General features: G+C 42.2%; 2 protein-coding genes across 5 annotated transcripts in view; one reads left to right on the top strand and one right to left on the bottom strand.

Annotated features, from left to right (window-relative positions):
* PLEKHF2 (pleckstrin homology and FYVE domain containing 2) overlaps positions 1–5,470 on the bottom strand; it is a 20,748-nt gene extending 15,278 nt beyond the window's left edge. Inside the window, exons 1-2 of one of the 4 annotated variants that reach the window (XM_032129796.1) lie at positions 5,368–5,382; positions 4,514–4,567 (exon numbers count right to left, since the gene is read on the bottom strand). The gene's annotated coding sequence lies outside the window, so the exon portion shown is untranslated. Of the gene's footprint in view, positions 1–4,513; positions 4,568–4,726; positions 4,895–4,968; positions 5,083–5,367 lie in introns of those variants that run through there. The other 3 variants (XM_032129778.1, XM_032129768.1, XM_032129787.1) reach the window with 3 other exon arrangements.
* Positions 4,730–15,557, top strand: LOC116444093 (basic proline-rich protein-like). Its single transcript, XM_032109206.1, has 6 exons — positions 4,730–4,968; positions 5,014–5,370; positions 9,824–9,912; positions 10,269–10,414; positions 11,220–11,306; positions 12,588–15,557. The coding sequence occupies exons 1-5, from the start codon at positions 4,730–4,732 to the stop codon at positions 11,301–11,303; spliced, it is 915 nt and encodes a 304-aa protein (XP_031965097.1). The 3' UTR covers positions 11,304–11,306; positions 12,588–15,557.

Below are 15,557 nucleotides of genomic sequence, written 5' to 3'. Positions count from 1 at the left end.
TTTTCTATAAAGTACTACAACACAAAAGGACTTTCTCTTTTAGCAAGCCATGTTTTAAACCAGAGCAAAGTTTTCCCATGGAGTCTCACAATTTACAAGCACAGCAATATAACCACATCATTGCTATTTCATTTTTATTATATCAATTTTTTTTCATGCACATATGTTCTTTGAATCTTGTTATAGGAAAAGAAGCTGCACAATAAAGAGGTTTCTTTTACCAGCTCGGTAATTTTAAGCATTTCCACAAAACTAAACAAGACACAAGCCAAGTAACAACACTCAACCTTTTCCTCTCTGACCAGGTGCCATCACCTCAACTTTCTCCTGCTCCTGACCTACCTAAGCTAAGAACTTTCTACTTTAAGAGGCAACCCTAATAATGCATTATACTGCAGAAATACTTTCAGGGGGCCAGGAAGTTGATCACTACCTAACAGGATCACACAAAACACTGCTGGAGCACACTTTCAATATTATAGTAGGAAAAACAGAATATACAGACCTACAAACTCATTCAAATTCTTCACCCCTTATTAAAAAAAATAGTTCCAAGTAACTTCTACCACTAGTTCACCAGCAAGAACAGACTAAGGACAAGTATGACTGGTTGCAGGGAATCCTTTTCCAAATATTTAAAACTGCTGAAAGAAGTTGCCCAAATTGGTACCTAAAATGGCTCACACCCCAGTAACCACGTGCAGGGCTGGCATCAAGAGAACCTAGGGGCGCAGGAACCTGAAACACAGCTTAGGGCTTGGAATCAAACCACACATGATTTTCAGGAAGCTTGACAACACTGAAGTGCTGCAATCATGGACCTGTCACTGCTGATCCCCAGCAATGTTTAAAATGTATTTAACCAGCACTATTTAAAAACACATAAGCCAATAAGCCAAGGGTTGAATTCTCTTTCTGAGCAAGGGACACAAGACCTTTATGTCAAATGCTGCTACCTGGCGACACATTGGTGAATGGTGAAGGTCTAGAAAACTGACATCTGACAGCTATTAATAAAAGCCAAAAGGAAAGCTTTAACAATGATACCATAAATAAAATTTGTCAATCTTCAATGTAACCAGCTTTTTAAACATAACCTGTGTGTTAAAAGGGCAGTTCACTTGCCTCGATGCTGTTAACCTAGATCAGAGAGAGGGATGGAGGGGGAAATAATCACTGTCACACACAGCTTTCAGAATAGAAGTACACTGAAAATCACTCTCAGAAGTTTTACATTACCAAGTATTGACAGCTATGTCAGGAGAAATTTAAAACAGAAGGAGAAAGGTAAAACCAAGGAGTCATTTCCTGAAAGAACCCCTTAATCACAGCAGCTTACTGTAGGTGGTGGCCTTCCTGGGAAATGCATTCACTGACACTTTTTCCTTTCACTGCTTGTCAAATGTGTTTGATTCATTTTAGTTATATGGAAAGCAATTGGAGTACAGACTATCTAGAGGACAATTGGAAAACTGCACAAAGGTTTGCACTGAAGTTAACCTGCACAAAGAAGATACTGTCAACCCAAACGGCTGCGTGTATGGTACACTGTTAATTTGGTTGGCAAATTATGTGTACACTTTAGAAATGCAAATGTCAAAAAACATGCTGTAACTTTTCCTCTTTCAGAAGGCATACCAAGTACTTAAAAGCAAAACGGTTACCTCCCTCTGGATGATATGCTGGAGGCACAAGAAGCCTTTAAAGAAAGCTAAAGCTGCTGATACAAAGATCATATATATCACTATTTAGCAGCCCTCCTGTGTCTGTTTGAATCAGTAAAATTTCTCAAGAGATTGCCTCTCAACACAGTAACTAAGCTTGCATGTCGTCTTACTACATTCAGCCACATTCTTACAACCCCCATTACACTGGGGGTCAGAGGGCAGGGTGATGGAGCAACAACACTCCTGTATTTGAAATCCATAACTTTCAGCTGGTATTTTTTCTTCTTTTACAGTCTGACAAAATGCCAAAATCCTGCTATATTACATACATAATATGCTTAACACTGTTTTACTATAAAATATAACGATGCAAAGAGAAAAAATAGAAAGTCACTCCCACTTCATTTTTTAAATCCTTAAATTATTTACAATCACTAATAAGCTTAAAAAACCCAACCAACCAAAAAAAAAATCAAACATTATTATGTCCAAAGAAGCAGTACTCTTACCTATTTATGCCACTGAAGTCAACATGAGTGCATTTTTGACTGTGTAGCATTAAAATGACAGGCTGAAAAACATGCAGTACTCTTCTATTCAATAACACTTCTGCACAACAATATTTATTTTCATAAAAGGAGAATCTTTGTCCTACAACTCTCAAGCCACTTCTAATGTGCACAGACTCATTTATTTCAACAGTACTACTCGTGTGGCCCTGAATTTGCAGGACTCAACTTACTAACACAGCTGTCATCACATCTTACAGTTCATGACAACAATAAAATAATCTTTAGTAAACATATTCTACCACACCTATCTATAGAATAGTTTTTCACCCCCCTCAACTATAAAAACAAGTTCTCCAATGAATCATGAAGACAAAACTTATCCTACAACAGCAAACTTGACACTTGCTGCATTAGGGAGAAAGTTTTAAATACGTGTTTCTGTTTCAGAAGTCTGTATTTGCCTGTATGTATTCTCTTCTGGAACAATCTCCACATTACCACACTTTCATCCAACTACTGAATTAATTCATGAAAGTAGTAAAATATACATATACAAGCATGACCTATAACTTAAAAAAAATACAAAAATGAAATGGAAAAGTAAGCTTGAATATTAACAGAGCTTAAAATAAGTCATAAACGTACCTTTACAATTTGAGGCTGTACAGAATAAGGTTTCATTTCCTAATACAAAACCAAGAATTTAAAATCCTTACCTACCATCCTCTAAGAATCATATCAGTTGTTAATATTGGGATTTACTTATTTGACATCACCCATTAATAAGTGCACTTTAAGAATAAAAACTGGCATGCCATTTGTTTGCTTGGACACCACTTACAACATTTTATCTAACAGACATTTTCAGAAAATCATATCTGCAGCTACTAAAAACTTCAACTCTGCCTTATCTATGTGCCATGCCTTGACCCTAAGCTTTTACTTAAACACCTCTAGCCCTCTTTGGTGAAGACAAGGCACTAAAAATGCTGTAAGTGTATGAAACCAGTGTTTGTACTCTGCCATAATTGCTCTCACGGGGCTTTTGGCAATGCTCTGTCATATCATGCCTCAACTGAAATTGCAGTTCCATCTCTTTACTGCTCTGAAACTATCCCACCCACATCCACTAACTCCGACAGTGAAACTTAAAAGCCACCATACCTTTTGAATATCGCAAACATTTTGCCAATGGCAGTTTTTGTAGACTAAAGGGCTTACTGATACTATGGATAGATCCCTCTGCCACCCCGGGCACATGTCTAATTACTACAGTTAAAGCTCAGCCCTTGATTTAAGGGAAACAGAACAGAGCTCTAGCTGAAGAATGGTTTCATCATGGCATCTAATGAAAATTTGCTTCTAGGTGGAAAGATGCTACTCTCTTTCTACAGAGGACAACCGAGGAAACCGAACCAGCTTCTCCAGCTTAAAATTTCTACGCATCAGTTTTCATTCAGCATTTAAGGGACTTCCTCTATGTGGGCTTCTATGTAGAGCAAAACTCAGACACTCCAAAAGGCACACAGCCGATTTGCATTCAGAAGCAAGAACTTGGGACTCAGGCTCACAACACTTCACTTTCACTGTTTTTTCAACAAAACTGGTGGCACTGAAACTCTTGGGAAAGTATTATTTAAGAAACTGAGCTGATATAAAAGGCATTTAACAATACTGGGATTCCTATTACCTACTGGGACTAGTCAACAGTATTTAAATTAGAGACTAAAAGCAAGAGCACTGCCTTCTGAGCTGAAGAACTGATTCCATTCTGCATGCTGATGACTGTACACAAAGCAATTAATCTGCAGGATCTCAGCACCGATTACACTGCTGTCTTTAAATACTTCCCTTCTTTCAGACAGGCATCTCTAAAATGATTCAGTACACAAGTATCAAAACTTAAGATCTGAATATTTAAGTTCTCCTTATTTCAGGAGAGAAAGAGGAATTTGCAGTCTCAGTTCTGAAACAGATTCCTGTGTTGTGGGTCTGGTTTTAGTCACTTTGCCTACTGTATTAACCTCATCTGACCTTAAGCTGTTAGGCACATCGAAGCTTCAGATATAATGTTTCTAAAACAAGCATCAACCCTTCCAGTAACTCCTACCACAGCTTGAGGACAGCCTGAATTAGAGCTTAATGATGCTTCTGTAACCATTCACATCAATTCAGGCAAAAGACAATCCTTGATCTCTGGTTAAGGATATAACAACCTGTCCTTTTGGTTATCAACAACTATTGTACTGACGCTTCATGTCAAAACTCGAGTTACAGCTATTTCCCTTAGCAGGGACAAAGCCGATGCCAGGACGTGCTGCTCAGCAGACTCACCCATCGCTTTCTTGCCGTGATGAGAGCAGTTTTGCCATTTATAAACATCGGTGCCTACGAACGTAAGTATTGCTAATGAGGCGAGAGGAAAAACACGCGGCTGTCTTTTCCCGAGCTACTTTCAGAAAACAGCTTATGAGCCATACATATCTCTGGCAGACCAATTACATTCCCCTCAAAAAACGCGAATTTCATAGAAAAAAAAAATAGCACCTTATGCTCGCAACCGCACGACTCGCGGTTTCGCTGGTTTTTCACCACAGCGTCAACACTTTTCAGACGACTCGCTCCGAGAACGACACGGAGTTTCACCGGGCGAGCGGAGGGTCGGGGGAGCGCGGCCCCGCCAGCCCGCCGGGGCAGGAAGCGCCCTCCGCCCACCCGCCCGTCCGTCCCGTCCCGCCGCCTCACGGCGCCTCGGCGGAGTCACGAGTCGAGGAGTTTCGGGCACTTACGTAACGCTGCGGGGCCGCCGCCGGTGTTTCTCCCCCTTCCCGAAGACGAACTCGTTTCCGAGGCCCCGCAACTCCCTCAGTGCCCTGGGACAACCCAGCGCCCGCCGCCGCCGCTTCCTTCCCCAAGTCCTTCCCGCCCCGCCGCCTCCCTCCCTGCCGGCGGGACGCGGCGCTGCCCCAGCCCCGCGGCGGGACAGCGGAGCCCAGCACCGCCTCCCGCCGGGGAGCTCCTTCCCCCCCCCCCCAGGCAGCCCCCGGCTCCCAACATGGCCGCGGGAAAGCGGCCGGAGCCCCGGCGGAGAAGGACTCCACGAGGAAAGTTTCCCTCCCGCTCCCAAGCCGGCCCGAACCCGGGCCGAACCCCGGCCGCCAAGAACGCAGCCAAACGGCGCTGCTCACCCGGTACACCCCGCTCCGGCCGCCGCCTGCCCCGCTCCCCCCACGGCCGCGGTCACACACCCCGCGCCGGGGGACGGGCTCCGGGACACCGCCCGGTGAGGCGGGGCTGCCGCCATCTTGGGCGGGAAGGAATAGCGCCTCAGCCCCGCGCTGCCCAGAGAGCCGCCCTGGGTGGGGAGGGAGCACAGGCTGATCCCGACCCACGAGTGGCACCTCGTGGAAGAGGGATACTTCAGGCACGAGACCTGCCTCATGGGGTTTTTTAAGAAACAGAACGTTTCCATTTTCTGTGGACGATCGCGGGTTTGTGCGCGCGCCCGTGGCTCTAAGTACACTCGCCCAGAGGTAATTCAGGATGGGCTCGTTTTTAACTACCTCTCTCTACACAGCACACGGAAGAAATTAGTAACGTGTTTCAGTCTGAAGAGTTGCTGGTCTGCCGGTAGAAACTGTGGCAGGTCTGCTAGAAGGGTTCCCACCACAAACACTGTCAACACAAGGAGGCACTTCTATCTTCTGTGTTAAAATTTTTTGTGTCTGCATATCAAGTCATCCAGTGCAGTATTTTCCAAATCCAGCCGGCTGCTCGGCAGCTAACCTGATCCTCTAGGATTTCCATCCGTTGATCCATACTGCCAGAAGGGAAGGGTTGCTGGGGAGGTTCTGAAGAGCTGTGGAGCAAGGAGGGTAAGAGGGTACAGCGCCATTAATTTCTATGGTACTGCTCTGATGCCAAAGTCTGCGCTGGAAAATGGCCCAGTGGGCCTTTTTTTTTTTAAAGAAAATTTCACTTACATGTAATATGGCAGTTTCATTTTTCAAATTTCACATTATTGAGCAATAATGTGGTTGGCTTTTCTGGGAATTAAAAATAGGTAGTGGGGCTTTCCAGTAGTAATCATGAACCCGCTGAACTTTCTGACTTTCAGCTGAATTTTCTATCCCAGCTCAGACAAGGACACAGATAGGCAAGAACCACATCACTGAGCTGGGTTTCTCTGGCTGTGGGAAAGGGACACAAAAAAGGGAGCAGGACATGGAGGTCTGAGCACCCTACAGCATGACAGCCTGGTCTTCCATTTCTCCCTCATATCCATTCAGTCAGCCTGAGCTGTCATGTAATTATTCTTAATGTACTGATTTATATAAGGTGTGGGCCAAGCTGTTTAACATGAGTTTTTGGGAACAGGTGCTTGTGGCTGTTTAAGCCACAAATCTGAGAGTATGTGCAGGAGGGTGTATTTGGCAGGTGCTTCATGTGTAAAGAATTTGGGCACAGCCAATATTTAAATTGGCCACCAATGTCTTCATTTTGGGATTGCCAGTTGCAGAGAGATCTTCACACTAGAGCATCTTTTATGCATGGGCTGGGCTGGTTCTTGTGAACCAAAATGGTCACTTTGTGTTGTGACCTTCTGTAGATTTTCACTTGTCATCTAAATCAATTTTCTTGGCATCAGAAGTAGCTTCATGGTTAATTAAATTTTCTTTCATGCTTACAAATAATTTTATAACTCCTGGTTAAGATGCAGCAGAAGTTGGATACAGGCAAAGTGAAGCAGTCCTAGTGTTTCTGGCTGTGTGTCTGTGTTTTAATTCTCTTCATAAAGCCCAAATTGGCATTGTTTTCTGAAAGGTTTGCAAAGTGTAACTAACAGTGAGATGCTTTTTGTACCATATATAGTCATGGAAAATTAGCACAAGACCTTAACTCCAGTTAAGAGAAGAATAAGTAACTTGTTGTCTGAGGAAGGCTGGGAACTAAAAATTACTTAATGTTATCATGCAAAGCAACTTTAGTGCTATGAAAGCCTGCCATAATTTTTTTCTGTTATCTTCCTATATCTTCACAATTCTTTTTTTTCCTACTAAATGGCATTTTTTTTACTGTGTTCAGCAAGAGGAAAAAATAAACCTGAAAATGGTCTATGTTTGCAAATCCTCAAACACTTGTTCCTAAGTCTCTCGATAAAAAAGTAAACATTTGACCTATTTTTTAAGTAGTGTTGAAAAACTTGGCTAAATACCAATGATTCTTGCTTTGTGTTCACTATATCAAAATGTCACACTGATCATATGTGCCTGTTTCAATGGGGGGTTTTTGTATTTATCTATCTTTGCTCTTACATGCCAAGTTTGTATCTTAGTACTGCAGAAGCAATCTTGCAAAAAACTGGCTTTACAGAGAAGACGCATAGAAGGCAAAGGATGGGAGATCATGGGGTGTTCTACTGGAAGAAGTAGACGCTAATTTATTTTACTATTTCACATAGAGTGATTATTTAATTGTAATTTTAATTTAGCTGAAAAAAACTTCTTCCAAAGCACAGTGTAGTCTAAAGTAATGTTTATTTTTGCTCTCTAATTATAATCTTACTGTCACGATTATGCCAGAGCTATGCTTTAAGGGTGGAGGAACTATCTTCTTCAGAAAATATGAAATAGCAGTGATATGCTGCAACACGTCTTACACTGTGCTTCCTGAATTGCCTTATTATTTTTGAATGGACACTGTTTACACACAGCTGTTTCAGAGCTTGCATTTTCACTTCAAATCTTCACAAGGATCACATGGAAATTGAAGCAAATCTGTCTGGTGTCAAGCCAATGCAAATAGATGTTTCAGTAAGTATTTTTACTTCATCATGTCAGTGAGACATTTGCACTATTTACGAAAGCTTCCAGTAATGGGCAGTCTACAACTCCCTTGGCTTACAGGTTTCTCTCAAGCAATTTGAAAATTGCTATGAACCTTTCCTTTGTGCTGACATCGAATTTCTGATGGAACCTTATTGAGGTTGCAGCTTTCTTTAACATATAAAAATGCTCCAAAATTTTCAGCACTGTAGATGGGGGTTTTTTAGTAGTAAAAAGCAGTTTTAAGAAAATTAAAAAGTAATATTTAAAAAATTGATAGAAACCAGCATATATGTAGGTTCACAGATTTACTGTGAGGCGAGATCCTTTAAAGGTGTCTTGCCTGTAAAAGCTGGAGTTGAAGATTTTTTCCTTCAGAGTTCCATGTACAATGAATGACCTACTGGTAGTCAACTGTAGTTTGTTGCATGGAAGTCCACTTGTCTCTCCCACAAACTCTTTTTCAAATGCCCAAGTATCAGTTTTACAACTGATAGGACTTGCAGCTAGAATCTTGCAGCATTCATTGTGCTTGGGCTAAAATAAGAATCTGTCCACTTCTCACACGGCTGAGTTGTGTGTTACAAAATTAAATTATTAGAGATTTAATTAATAACTTTATATATTCTTGGTCGGCAAAATTCAGTTATGGTATATTGAAATAGGACTTTAAATGCTTTGCTTTCAGTAACTTTAAAGAGCATTACAAGCAATGAAATAAAAATCTTTATGTCTTTTGCTTCTTTATTAACTGAAATTCATTTTGAGGCAGCAGCATATTGGCTTTTCTAGCTGACGGAAATGCAGAAGTGCAGAATACCTTCCCAGCTTTAGATTACTTCTTTATCACCCACAAAGGGAGACCCAACCCAGTAATTTAAAGCTTTTTAAGGGGGAACTAAATGCTTTACTCTCAAATCTTGCCTTTTGTGAAAAGAAGAATGAATATGCTGAACTGGTGATTTCAATGTTATCCTGGTCTCAGATTCTGCACTGGAAGTTTGTTTGGCTCCACTGCGTTGTAACCACACCTGTTGGTTTGTCAGAGTTTTTGGAAGTGTCCTTCTGGGATGCTACTATCTTTTCTCAATGTTTTTTACATACACATTATCCTCTTCATTCATTTCATTTGCTGCCTTGTTGAATTGTGTAGGAACACTTTTGACTTTTCTCACACTTTAGCTGTTACTGCTGTCTTATCTATGAAGTGTTTTGCTGAGAAGAGCAGAGCTGTGTGTTTTAGGGATGGGGGTTGTAATAGGCACTTTTCCATTATGTTTTTTTCTTATGTGATTTTTTTTTTTTAATTGCAGAGATTTCCTATTCTGTAGTACACCAGGGACTGGAAAGACACTGGTAGCTTTTGCACTTGCTAATGAATGTAGCCAGGATGATGGGAGAGTAATCTTTTTTATGAGAAATGGTGTCAACTGCCTGAGTGAATGGGTAGGAGAATATGAATGACAGTTTCATTTATTATTTGAGTGGGTAAGGTTGAAATGTGCCATGTGTTCTGTCTGTAACTAGCTTTCTGTTGTCAAGAAGAAATTCTTTTTCATGTTTTGTCAGATCCTTCTACTGAAATGGGATTGTCAGTGTTTCCTTTTCTAGTGGGGTTTTTGGGGGCTTGAAATCTTGGGATGTATTGGTAAATATTAGTAAAGCAAACAAGAAAATCTTGCAAAGCACCACCACCCCCCTCAAAAAAACCCCAAACTAACCAGTTCCAGTGCTCTTGCAACCATAATGTTTTTCATGTATTTTCTCTTTCAAACAGTGCTGCTTTCCTGATGTCAATGTTCCTGTGTTTTCTTTGTAGGCTTACCAGATGTGACCTTCAATTATTTTCCTTGATGAGATCGATGCTCTTGCTCCTGTACATGCCAGCAAACAAGACCAGGTTCATAGGTAGGACATGTCTTGTATCTATGTAGAAGGTGCTTGATCTTCATGAAAAGAAGACCACAACCTATTTAACTTGATGTGACACCTTCATTTAACCTGAAAACTAGTAATTCAGTGCAAGTGAATTTCAGATTATTTTAAAAAGAGAATTGAAAACCATTCACTGAGCTTGAAGTCAGCCTAAGGTCTGTGTTATCTTATCTGTATTTAATGTCTTAAAATGAGTCTTTTGCAAACCAGCATCTCATCATTAAAAGATTGTCCTTTTTGAAGGATCAGTGGAGAAGGTTATGTGGAACTGAAGAAAATTTACTGAACCAGTGAATGAAAATCGTATTTTTCTGTTGGCTCTGTTGTAGGAACACTGCTGGCACTAATAGATAACTTAGCCTGCAGAGAGGTTGTGGTAATCAGAGCCATCAGCAGACTGGGTTCCTTAGATCCTGCTTTACAAAGACCTGGATGCTTTGCACGAGAACTCCGCTTCAACTTGTCAGACGAAGAGGTCAGAACTTCAACTCAGCCTGAGTGCTTATGTGGCAAAGTCCACCTTTATAACAAACCCCTGTAACAAGGCAGCATCGCAGAGCAGTGCAGGTCTCCATCAGCAGTGTCCAGCCTGGACACAAGAGGGCTGTCTGGAGACTGCATTTTTGTGGAGGCCAGACCTGGTATATCACGGTATCCCTCAGTCGTAGGGAGGAGAAGAGAGATCCAACAGGCAGGAATTGTGCAGCAAGATTGATTCCTTTAATTATTTTACAAACTCTTTTATAGACTTTTTTCTTCGCAGTCTAATTGGTCAAAGGATCAGCCACCCTTGGGGTGATTGGCTAAAAATCCTAAAACATCCATTGTCAAAATATTTTCCTACTGTACTATAAACAAGGCTTTGCAAGGTTGCAGGTGTTCATAGCTTATAGAACTCTGCTAATATCTTCCATGAAAGAGAAAAATATCTCACGGGACTGGAAAGAAGCAGGAAAAATTCTTGCTAGCACTGTGGATACAATATTTGTATCCACACTGGTACTGGAAATACGTAAGATGATTTCAACATGCAGTTAATTCTCTGTTAATTTTTGGTTTCACTGTGACCAGTGATGGAAATGGGATGCTGCCAGACACCAAAATGTTTAAGAAAGAATGAGTACATGAATTAATTATAAAGTACGGCTGTAGCATCTTGAAAGAGAAAAAAATGGTGTGCACACAAGAATTCCTTTTTGGTAACAAAAGCTTTGATCAAGGCTAGTGCTGGAGCAAAAACTATATTGGGATGTGATGTTCTTACTTATACTTCCTAACAGAGGTTTGGACTAAGATGTAAAGTACACTGCACAGGTGCAAGGCTTGGGAACCTTCTAGTCCATTGGCAACAGCTAAAGAAATAAAGGGTATGTAGCAACCAAAAAGTTTTGGGATGGGGGTGGTGTGAGTGGGTCATAGCATGCAAAACTGGAACCCTGGTTTTGTGGTTTTTCTCTATCACTGATACTTCTTAGCACTTTTTGTAAAAAGGATAAAAGGCTTCTTGGATTGAAGGCCAGTAAAAGTACACTAAACAGCACATTTAGCACAAACATTTGTCTTCAGTTTTTATCTGCTTCCAGGAACAGAAGATGAGGTGCCATGAAACACATCTAATACACGATTCCCTACTGTGGAAGAATTCTAAAAATCTGCCATTGTTGTAGTGCTAGTTTTAGTTTAGCAAGCTGCAGCTTTTCCTAAGAGCTCAGTGGAGCAGCTTAGGGCAGGGCAGCCATTCTGTCCTCCCACAGTCCTTTTCAGACAGCTCTGCAGTTTTGCTCCAGCTAGCTATCAGCTCTACAGCACAGTGACAGCACAGGAGGCAAGAAGGGTCTCTCCATGAGTGTTTCAGAGGACTTTTAATAAAAGTTACACCTTGTCCCAGCAATCCCCAGAGGCAGAGAGACCTGGTGATCCGGGCACAGGGGCTTTTTCTCAGGGGCTCAGGGGCAGTACATGGGCGGAGTTGGGGTACAGGAACCAATAGGGAGAACCCGAGGGAAGGGCCAGGGCTAGGGGCAGGGGAAAGTGGGGGAGAAATAATATGGGATCAGAAAAGCAGTGGGTAAACAGATTACCACGTGGCATAATTAATCAGGAAATACTTCAAAGAAGTATCTTGCTAAGATCAGAGATAAGGATAAGTGACATTTGACATTTTCTGAATGAGTGACAGTAGTTTGGGTTGTACTTACTCTTTTTGATAGTAACTGTAGCAATTTGGAATGGAGTGCTAGGACTGTTTTCCTCAAATGAACTGGCAGAAAAGCAAATTTACTGAACTGAGACTGTCACCATGAAATTTTGCTAAATTGCAGAGAATTTAATGAAAAATCTAAGTTTTCAAATAAGGTTTTTACTACAAATTTTTCATCAGGATCATTAGATCACTTACAAAAACTCATTTTTGATGGAAGATGTACGTGCCTTTTATTTCACTGCAACCCCCAGCAAGTGTCTAATGTAACAAGCTGAGAATTAACTTTCATGCTTGAAAACACAAAGAGCGTATTAATAACTGACCTTTAAAATACTTAAACGTATAGAAGAGAAGTATTTGTATTGGGCTGAGGGCTTTGGGGGGCTGTGGGTTTTTTTAAAAGGAAACTTAGGGCAAACTAAAGTTGCAACCATTTTGGTTTCAGGCAAGAAAAGGGATTTTCAAAAGTCACACATGAGACTAGACCCTGAAGCCATTGGACAACTTTCTTGAGGACCTGGCTGTGCTATAAAGAACTGTGTTGGTGAAATATGTGTAGTTAACAAAAACTTTCAAGGAAGAAAAAAAAAAACAAACACCAAATGATTCTATGTTTAGGAGACAGGTGCATAAAACTCCAGGCAGGACTTTTCAGATGCACTTCAGGAGCCACAGAAATTATCTTCCCTGGGAGTCGGAATGTGGCACGTGACAGCAAGCCAACCCATTCTCTGCGCTACACTGAGCCTCCTCTGAAGGCTTTAAAGGGGGAAATTAGGAGCTGTTCCCAAAATCACTGCTGGTTTTCCATCCTTCAGAGCTGCCCAAGAGATGTAAAAGGTGGAGCAGGAAGGACTCACAGGACTACCTGTGCTTGTATGACAGCAGGTGGTTGGCCAGGAACATGCTGTAGGTCAAGTGCTGGAGGACATAATTGATGAAACAAGTGTTCCCCAGGTTTTGGAGGCCACCTTCAGCATCCCACTTTTCCTGCCAGGCCATGGAACTCTTCTGTGGAAGAAGATCCCATTCTGGCAGAGCCATTTCAAGATGGAGGAGGACACTCATGGAGAAGCACCACCACTGCAATGGTTTCAATGCCTTGTTTTTGGATCCATTCGTACTTGCATGCTCAAGCTCTCTGCAGAAATCAGAAGCAATTTTATTGTCCCACACTCCTCAGTGCTTCTTACTGCACACCCTGTTCCTGCAGTGGTGCCACACAGGACTTCCTGCTGAGCCCCATCTTCATGTCTTCCTGGAGCTCCCTTGCAAATTTTCAACTTCTGGATTTCTCAATTCCACAATCTTCCATAAAGATCTGCACTCAGCCCAGCTTTCCTGCACCAGCACTCTGTGTCTCTTGGGATTCAGGACCTGCTGCAGGGGGCAAGTCTGCCGTAACAAGGGTAGTCTGAGTCTGGGGGGTGTTCCTGCAGCCTCCTCATGGCTCCAGTCCCATCCTGTCGTGTTCAGGCAGCACAAGAGGACGCAGCAAAGACTCTGAAACCAGCACCTAGAAGCTGGAAATTAGATCAAGGTGCTCCAGCTGTCTCTGGACAGGAACAATTCCTGTCCTCCCTGTCCACACAGTGCATGGTGTTAAAAAGCCACTATGGAATGGTTCTGGAGTGACTGGGAGAGACTGAAGGCAACCACGGGAGACAAAAGGTGACATAGGAGCTTCTCCAAGGATGTTGATTCCAACCCAGGGGCCCCAGCAGCAGGGTGACCTCAAGCCCAGGGACCCCAACAGCCTATGCCTAGAATCCCATGCTACATCCCAACCTACTGCCATCCCCCCCCATATACACACCCCTCTGGGGACCATACCCTGGGCAAGCTCATCCCAGCACCCTGTGCCTGCTGCGCCAGCATTCCTGAGACACCCCAGTCAACCAGCACTGTTACACCACTGCGTCCCTGCCTTCATCAGTAAATGCTGGACTGGTACCAGAGGGTTCTGTGTTTCCTGGGTGTCCCCATGCACTGGCTCTGTGTCCCTTGGTATCACGTCCAGTTGGAACACATCTATGTCTTGTTGGGTTTGTGTGTCCTATGGATCTGCATGTCCAAGACTAGCACACATCTCCAGGGATGGAAGGACTGATGAATAAGAAACAAAGTCATTTTTTTATCATCTGTCATTCTGTAAAGTGACAAGGTTTCACCTGTTGATCATCTTTTTCTTTGCTCTTATTTTGTTTTTTCCCCATGTTTGTGGTTTTGGCTCTTTTCCAGTTCTCTTCCATTTCCAATGTGTTGCTTCCTGTACAGCATGCTGCTGCTCCTTTTTCTTTCTCTTTTTCTTGCTGCCTTGACTCTCCAGAGCTGGTACTGCTACTCTGCCTTCCAGCTTGACTCTCCAAAGGCTGAGGTTACACTCAAGACTCTTTTTTCACTTCTGCACACACAAAACAAATTACATTAATTCAGTCACCCTCTCCCCGTGTTTTTTCCTCCCAAATTTGGTCTGGGTTCTTTCTTTTCCTCTGCATATGTTTACACCAAAGCTTCTTTCAGCTGCTAACATAACGCCTGAAAACACATGAAACGTTCTGTTTGAAGGCAGAACAGCTGCTGCTTTGTGAGTGTAGAACACACCAGAAGGTCAGTCTGCTTCCACTCCCTTCTAGCCCATGATCTACCAGAGCTATTGATGGATTTCAACTGGTGTATACTGGCCTCTACTGGTACCTGACAGGCATTTTTAATGTTTATTGTCCAAATCTGTGTGCTCACTGACTGCACTGTGTGTTACTGAGGATGACTCTGACTGATCAGAATATTGTCAATGGAAATGTTATAGAAGCTCAAGAGGAAGACTTTAACTTCAGCATTTGTGTGTCTGTTATATTCCCAGTCTGCAGATTTACTCCCTGAAAAGGCCCCTTTGTCTTTTCAGCAGAGAGAGATGTTCCTCAGATTCTAGTAACACTGTTCTGATACCTGTCAATAATTAGAATCATCAATAGTTTTTAGCCAACCTAAGGAAGTTTTGGGGGTTACAATCCACTATAAACCTCCATCTATAATTAATAGGCGAATATGATCTGGAATTGAGAGCATGAAGCTATCAATGTTCAGTAGTACCAGAAATTTCTGGTACACAGTAATACTGTCTGATGTGGGGATTTCACTGGTGTAACCTTTGAAGATGTTGAGCTGGCTGGGTCTGATGTTTCGACCAGTCTCTTTTCCACTCTCTAGAAAATGAAGAGTCACCCATCTCCAGGTCAATGAATAAACCACATTTCAAAGCACTCCAGATTAAACACTGACATAAATCTCTTTTCTATAGCCATGCCACCAGAAGGAGGAGGAGGCAACAATTTTCCTTCTGCAGATGATCACTAGATCAACTAAGAAAATGTCTCAGGCTAGAAAAAATAAATTTTTGACTGCTAGAAATGAA

This window comes from Corvus moneduloides, chromosome 1, assembly GCF_009650955.1.
Source record: "Corvus moneduloides isolate bCorMon1 chromosome 1, bCorMon1.pri, whole genome shotgun sequence".
NCBI lineage: Eukaryota > Metazoa > Chordata > Aves > Passeriformes > Corvidae > Corvus > Corvus moneduloides.
This window is presented reverse-complemented; position numbering and strand designations above follow the sequence as displayed.

Coding starts and splice junctions, on each gene's coding strand:
- LOC116444093 (XM_032109206.1), top strand. CDS start 4,730: ATGCTCGCAACCGCACGACTCGCGGTTTCGCTGGTTTTTCACCACAGC. Junction 4,969..5,013: donor GAGGAGTTTCGGGCACTTAC/GTAACGCTGCGG, acceptor CCCTTCCCGAAG/ACGAACTCGTTTCCGAGGCC. Junction 5,371..9,823: donor CAAACGGCGCTGCTCACCCG/GTACACCCCGCT, acceptor TTTTCTTTGTAG/GCTTACCAGATGTGACCTTC.